At 50.4% G+C, this 7739-nt stretch overlaps 2 protein-coding genes across 2 annotated transcripts; both read left to right on the top strand.

The window, feature by feature from the left end:
* Nucleotides 1–283: 283 nt before the first annotated feature.
* On the top strand, nucleotides 284–1837 carry LOC101758183 (2-hydroxyisoflavanone dehydratase). Its single transcript, XM_004956951.3, has one exon. It carries the CDS (start codon nucleotides 663–665, stop codon nucleotides 1629–1631), a length of 969 nt encoding a protein of 322 aa, XP_004957008.1. The 5' UTR covers nucleotides 284–662; the 3' UTR covers nucleotides 1632–1837.
* A 1815-nt stretch (nucleotides 1838–3652) lies between these two features.
* LOC101757771 (tuliposide A-converting enzyme b1, amyloplastic) lies at nucleotides 3653–5292 on the top strand. The gene has a single exon (XM_004956950.4). It carries the CDS (start codon nucleotides 4106–4108, stop codon nucleotides 5105–5107), a length of 1002 nt encoding a protein of 333 aa, XP_004957007.1. The 5' UTR covers nucleotides 3653–4105; the 3' UTR covers nucleotides 5108–5292.
* Nucleotides 5293–7739: the final 2447 nt, after the last annotated feature.

Here is a 7739-nt window from a genome sequence, read left to right as displayed (position 1 = left end):
AACTTGGGCAGCAACAACCCATTAGTGCTAGGACCACGTCTGCAAGCGAGCCCGCAGACACCCTCCCGTGAACGAATCAATCAGCACAGCCTCTCGTGAACGAGTACGTGATCTCGTAACCCATATCGAATCTATTGCGCAACAGGATGTCGAGACAGGGGCCCTCGCGGCGCGCGCGTGTGGACCCGCTACCAGCCTCGGCGCACGGCGCGGCCTGTGAATGAAGCCGATCGACACGCGCGTGATTGCGCACAAGGACATGCAACCTGCCAGAGTCCACAGTCCCCCTGATGCTCAGTCCCATCTGCCCACCGTTGGCCCCGTCTCGTCGCGCTCGCGCCCCTTGCTTGACCCGACGACCTGCGCGGCAAAGCCATCGAGGAAAAAATCTCGCCACGAGACGCGGCCCAAACGCGAGGAGGTTATGCTCTGGGAGAACGGATAATTGCCTTGTAATCCGATCGCAGTTGGCAGAGCAACTGACGGTTCACGGCAGCAAACTCTGAACGACGACATGCAGCATTCCGCGGCTGCTGCCGAGGATTTAGATTAGATTAGATACCCCGTCGTCGAGCCACCACAGCCTCACACTCACACACGTCTGCGCGGCGCGGCGCGGTTCCGATCGGTTGGTGCTTGCTAGCACCAGCAGCGTGCGGGCGATGGACTCCGGCGGCGGCGAGGTTGTCTACAGCTGCGCGTACTTCCGGCTGTACAAGGACGGCCACGTCGACCGCGGTGGCGTCGCGGACACGGCGCCCGCCGGCTTCGACGCCGAGACCGGCGTCACCTCCAAGGACGTCGCTATCGACGCGGCCACCGGCGTCGCCGCGAGGCTCTACCTCCCCCCAGCCGTCCAGCCGGCCACGGCCACGGCGGCGGCGGCGGCGAAGCTCCCGGTCCTCGTCTTCTTCCACGGCGGCTACTTTGTCGTCGGCTCGCCCTACCACCCGCTGTTCCACCGCTACGTCAATTCTCTCGCCGCCGCCGCCCGCGTCGTCGCCGTCTCCGTCCGCTACCGCCTCGCGCCGGAGCACCGGCTCCCGGCGGCCTACGACGACTCCTGGGCCGCGCTCAGCTGGGTGGCGTCCGGCGCCGACCCGTGGCTGGCGGACCACGGCGACCTCGGCCGGATCTTCCTGTCCGGAGTCAGCGCCGGCGCGAACATCGCCCATAACATGGCCATCGCCGCGGGCGTCAGCGGCCTGCGCGCCGGAACGGGAACACCGGCGCGCATCGAAGGCGTGATCCTGCTCCACCCTTCCTTCGCTAGTGAACAAAAGATGGAAGGAGAGGACGAGGAGTTCTGGCAGTCTAACAAGGACAGGTGGGCGGTCATCTTCCCCGGCGCGGACGGCGGGCTCGACGACCCCAGCATAAACCCGATGGCGGCCGGCGCGCCGAGCCTGGCGAAGCTGGCTGGCGAGAGGCTGCTGGTCTCCACGGCGTCGGAGGACCCGAGGGCGCCGAGGGGGCGGGCGTACTGCGACGCCGTTCGGGACAGCGGGTGGCGCGGGGAGCTCGAGTGCTTCGAGTCCCAAGGCGGGCACGGCTTCTTCGTCCCCGACCACGGCAGCCGCGAGGCGGCTAAGCTGATGGATCGAGTGGTTGATTTCCTTGGTGGCCACTGATTGGATTTGTTTGGGCATTTGGACCTCGGATTTAATTTCTACAGCTTGATGCTACCTATATAAAAATCATGGAAGTAAAACTCATATGATTTGTGCAAGCAAAACAATGGAGCATTGGAGCTGGGTATGTTCCTCATGTGCACAATCGTGTGAGTCGGTCATGTTAGCTTGATCGATTGAGTGACAACTTGTTTTGAGTTTTAGCATCACTCTCTTCAGGCCTGGTTTGGTTTCTCCTGCTTATTTTTAGCACCCGTCACATCGAATGTTTAGATACTAATTAGAAGTGTTAAACGTAGACTATTTACAAAATTCATTACATAAGTGGAGGCTAAACGGCGAGACGAAGTCTAATTAGTCCATGATTTGACAATGTGTTGTTATAGTAAATATTTGCTAATGATGGATTAATTAGGCTTAATAGATTCGTCTCGCCGTTTAGCCTCCACTTATGTAATAGGTTTTGTAAATAGTCTGCGTTTAATACTCCTAATTAGTATCTAAACATTCGATATGACACGTGCTAAAAATAAACAAAGCTCCTCACTCTAGTTTGGTGTGAGCATACGTCGAATCATCACTCAGTTTACTTTGGGCGCACGGCACGGCGGCATAGTATTTCCGGCAATGCACCATTCCTCTGGATGGGCTCTCGGCGGACTTTTCACATGAAACTGCCAAGCGCATGATTGAGCACAGACGCACAGGACATGACACTATGACAACCACACTGACTGCTCAGTGGCACGACTCTTTGTGCCGGCCTGCTTCTGGTGGCCACAAACCAGAACATCACGCAAAACACCACGAGGAGAAAATCAGATAAGACGCAAAGCCCAGTCAGCAAGATAACGTCCTCTGAAGGCACAGCGGGCCTGAAACTCATTGGCGATTGGATGCTTGCAAAATCGAATCTTTAATCCAAAAGTCTAAATTGATAGAAAAAGGTGGTCAATTCACTTACATTTCAACAGAATGCAACCACAATTCAATCTTGACGAGTGGAGTTAGACGACAACACACAACCTATGGATCTCTGTACAATGAAGTTCGTGGGAGGTCAAATAACTATTTTTACAAAAAAATATTTTTAAGTATTTTCTGCAAAAGTTAATTTTTATGCCTTTTTAGAAATATTATTTATGCAACTTTTTCATGAAAAGTTACTAGCAATTTAAATTTGTAGGTAACTTTTAAGAAAAAAAACTTTGCCAAGGAAAAAAAACTTTATTTTCCTTTTTGTTAAAGTTAGTGGAGAGGGATATGTTCGGTTTCTTACCAAGTTGCCAGCCCACCAAACAAAAGTGCCCAAAACTGTGCTACTGATAGTTATGTGTGGTGCAAGTACATGTATTTTGATTCAGGGCCTAACATTGCCACGCGACAACTTAGCATAGCTGTTGTTTCTAAGTTTGATCAAATTTACATAGTGTTAAATGTACTGTATCAAAGTACAATATCAAAATATATTTCATAATGAATAATGATGCTCAATGGATGTTGTGATATTCTATATATGTTATTTATGTAATTTTTTCCATGTAAAGTTCTACAAACATAAATTTGTAGGTAACTTTTAAGACAAAATTTGCCTAGATTTTATTTTCTTCTTTTTAAGTCAGCAGAGTGGGATATGTTCACCTCTTTATTTTTTGTCAAGTTACCAGCCTGCCAAACAAAAGTTCCCAAAACTGCGCGACTGAGTTATGTATGGCGCAAGGTTCATGACCGAACATTGCGATGCAACAGTTTAGCGCGCACCACATTTTTTTAGCTATTGTTTCTAAGTTTGATCAAGTTTACAGAGTATTAATACCACATCACATAAGTACAATATTAAAATATATTTCATAATGAATAATGATGCTCAATGGATGTTGTATTTTTTTTGGTATACTTGGTCAAACTTTGAATTGTTTGACTTAGGACAAACTCAAGATGTCTTATATTTTAGGATGAAGTAGTACTTGTTTCTCGAACCACGATTAAAATGTGACAAATAAACTATTGGTACACCTTAAACAAAAGTTTGGCAAATAGTCATGACAATACGATGTTAACGAATGCGCACGGCACACAGTATTTCTCCATTTCCTTATGGATGTACCGTGAGCACAGGACATGACAGCCACAATGACTGCTCAGTTGTACGCTCTACAGTATGTGCCGGCCTGCTTCTGGCCACAAAGGAAAGGCACAAACCACACAACAACAGCACGCAAACACCACGAGGAGAAAATCAGACAAGACGCAAGGCCAATCAGGAAGATAACGTCCTCTGCCTCTGAAAGCGCAGGGGCCTGAAAGTAATTGGCAATTAGATGCTTGCAAAATCGAATCATATACTGTACTGCGGCAGCTGTATAATAAAGGTCTAAAGGAGAAGATAAGTGGCCAACCAGTTCTTCGAGTCCGCCGCACGCCGCACGCCGCCGCGCAGTTTGCCACGTCGATTGAGCGCTTGCTAGACTCCTATGGCAATGGATTCCGGCAGCGTTGAGGTCGTCTTTGAGTGCGATTGCTTCCGCCTATACAGCGATGGACACGTCGAGCGTACCGGCGGCATGGAAACCGTGCCCGCCGGCTTCGACGCCGCCACCGGCGTCACCTCCAAAGATGTCGTCATCGACGCCAGCACCGGCGTCGCCACGCGGCTCTACCTGCCAGCCATCCAGACGGCGGCCCCGTTGTTGCCGTCCGAGTCCGACGACGACAGCGCCGCGACGAAGCTCCCCGTCCTCGTCATCTTCCATGGCGGCTTCTTCATCGTGGGCTCATCCGGTGGCCCCGACTTCCACCGCTACGTGAACTCGCTGGTCGCCCGCTCCCGCGTCGTCGCCGTCTCCGTCGACTACCGCCTGGCCCCCGAGCACCCGCTCCCCGCTGCCTACGACGACTCCTGGGCCGCGCTCAACTGGGCGGTGTCCGGCGCGGACCCGTGGCTCTCCGACCACGGCGACCTCGGCCGCGTCTTCGTTGCCGGTGGCAGCGCCGGCGCGAACATCGCCCACAACATGGCCGTCGCAACGGGCACGAGCGTCTTGCACGCCGCGACACCTGCTTTGGCGGCGCGGATCGGAGGCGTGATCCTACTCCACCCTTCGTTCTGCGGCGAACAGAAACTGGAAGACGAGGCAGAAGAGTTCTTGCAAGCTAATAAGAAGAGGTGGGAGGTCATCTTCCCCAGCGCCAGGGATGGAACCGACGATCCGAGGATTAATCCGATGGCCGCCGGTGCAGCGCCGGGCCTGGCGAAGCTGGCCGGCAAGAGGTTGTTTGTAGCCACGGCGTCGGAGGATCCGAGGGCGCCAAGGGGCCGAGCTTACTGCGAGGCCGTGAGGACCAGCGGGTGGATGGGGAAGGTGGAGTGGTTCGAGTCTAAAGGCAAGGGACACGCCTTCTTCGTCTCCGATCACGGCAGCCACGAGGCTGTTGCGCTGATGGATCGAGTGGTGGCTTTCGTTGCTGCCCATTGATCGACCCTTTAGGCGTGGGCCAGGCGCAGCTTTTGTTGGATATGTATTGGTGTTTTTTTTATTGAAGATGGTCCTATATATTTGGAAAAATAATCTAGACGTAATAACTAGCTTAATAACTAGTTTTATGATGTTTACTGCTCCCTCTATCTTATAATATAGCTACATCTATGTTTCAAGTCCAACATTTTTAATTTTTTTTACTAATGGTATCTCTAAAAATAATTTATTTCAAATGAAATACATGTTATGTTTGATTCCAAGGTGTATCTATTAACATCATTTTGAGGTTGATAATCCTTATATTTTTTTTGTTAGTCATAGTCAATGTTCAAAAGACTTGACTTAGGACAAAGTTAAATGTAGCTATATTCCGTGATGAAAGGAGTATATGGTACTATATTACGATGTGATGATTGCCATATGAATATATGTATGCAAGCAGTGTCAAAATGATGTTAAAATTTTGCTAATTTTTTTTGAAGTTCGGTCTATTTCAAATAACCACTAAGTTTTGATGTCAAAAATTTGAAATATGTGAAATATTCTTTTGAAACGTGTCACAGATGTGTGATGCCAAAGTAGATGTAAATGCAAAGTCACTAGTATGTTTACCGTTAAGTTAACAATGTTAAATGCTCTTAGCAAAATAGGAGTAAACGAAACCTTCAGTTTGAAAGGATTTGGCATAAAATCTAAATCTAAAAAGAGGACTCAAATAATAGGTACAGCCGTACAAGCAGCACTAGCTAGGTTTTAACATAACGTGGAGGAAGACAAATACTTTCTTATAAATTACAACAAGGAAGGTTAACTTTAGGCTGGTAAAAACTATGAATTCATGATATCATGACAGGCGGGGTGCAACAAATAGCTAACATAGAATAAATTCTAAGAACAAATTTGAGAAGACAAATTTTGATTCATGAAGTTATGATACATAGCTCAAACTAAAGGTTTCATCTAAAGACATGATAGACAACATGAATGTTTGATTTTTTTTTTCCCACTAAGGGCCAAGCCCGAATTTCATTACTTCATGAAGCAACAAAATTACAAAGTCCGTCCAGCCAACCAAATAGTTCAGAAAGAAAAAGAAAAACTACTTAAAGACACCAGGATAACCTATTGGCACGCAGGGCCTGTGTTACAAGAGAAACCATCTACGACATTCAGGTAGGAACTAAAACCAATAGAATACAGGCTGATAGCCATATAAGCCTAGAATAAGCCTATCGCCCTTTTGGGAGTTTGACAAACACTACGAGAAACACTTAATTTGCCGAGTGCCACAGGCACTCGGCGAAGATCCAAAAACACTCGGCAAAGGCTTTGCCGAGTGTTACACTCGGCATATAGCACACGACAAATTTTGTGTCGGCAAACACGACTTTGCCGAGTGTCAAAACTCGAGCACTCGGCAAACATTTTGCCGACGGCCAAAAACACTCGGCGAAAAGACACACTCGGCGAAATGGGCGTTGACGACGTCGAGGGTAACGGCGGGTTTGCCGAGTGCCAAACGGTAGGCACTCGGCAACCACCAGGGCTTTGCCGAGTGCCAACACTCGGCAAACACCCCCGCTATGCCGAGTGTCAGCACTCGGCAAAGCCGTGGTGTTTGCCGAGTGCCTACACACGGCAAACTCGGGCACTTTGCCGAGTGTCGTGTCCCTGACACTCGGCAAAGAGCTGATGTTTGCCGAGTGTTTTGGCTTTAACACTTGGCAAAACAAAGTGGCGCCTGGAGCTGGAACTGCCCCCTTTGCCGAGTGTTAAAGCCAAAACACTCGGCAAAGGCACCTCCCTGCTGTTCTCCAAATACACGTCCTTGATAGGAGATTGTGTATCTGGAGAACAACAGGGAGGTGCTGCCGAAACTCTATCTCGGACCGGAATAGACCATGGATACTAAACCCACCTACACATCCTCGGGCTGTCCAAAAAACGTGGACAATTTGATACAGATACGGTTATAGATATGCAAAGATCTGCATATTTCCAACCGTATCTCCTTCGAACGGGAGACGCCTAACTAGGTTACGTGATATACGAACATTATATGGAAAGAAAGGTGTAGGATGCCTCACCTTGCTATCCTGCAAAGTGACGACTCGAGGACGGTAACGTACGCTCTCCTGAAAAAAAAATACTCCTGTCAAGTTAAAATTTCGACAGCACCTCCCCTGCACGGGGAGGTTTTCCTACACCTGCATCAAATAAAACGGCTCAATGGCCGACAATCACATCTACAACAACACAACGGCACGATGGCCGACTCCACAACAAGCACTGATACATAATGCGTGACAATATTTCAAGCATGATAGTATTGCAAATAATATTCAGTGTAATCAACTCACCAAGTGCTGGGACCGGGGGCGGCGTGTCGGGGCCGGTCGGGGGTCGGGCCGGCCGGGGGCCGACCGTGGGCGGCCGGGGGTGGCTGGTCGGGGTCGGGGCCGGGGGCTAGCCGGGGGTCAGGGCCGGCCGGGGGCCGCCGGGGGCCGACCGGGGGCGGGTCGGGGCCGACCATGGGCTAGCCGGGGGTCGGGGCCGGCCGACGGCGGGCACCAGGGCCGGCGCGGGGCGGGCCGGGGGCAGCCGTTCGGGCGCCCGGGGGCCGGTGCAA

Source organism: Setaria italica, chromosome II (genome assembly GCF_000263155.2).
Source record: "Setaria italica strain Yugu1 chromosome II, Setaria_italica_v2.0, whole genome shotgun sequence".
NCBI lineage: Eukaryota > Viridiplantae > Streptophyta > Magnoliopsida > Poales > Poaceae > Setaria > Setaria italica.
Note: the sequence above shows the minus strand (reverse complement) of the source record. Positions and strands in the feature narration are given on the sequence as shown.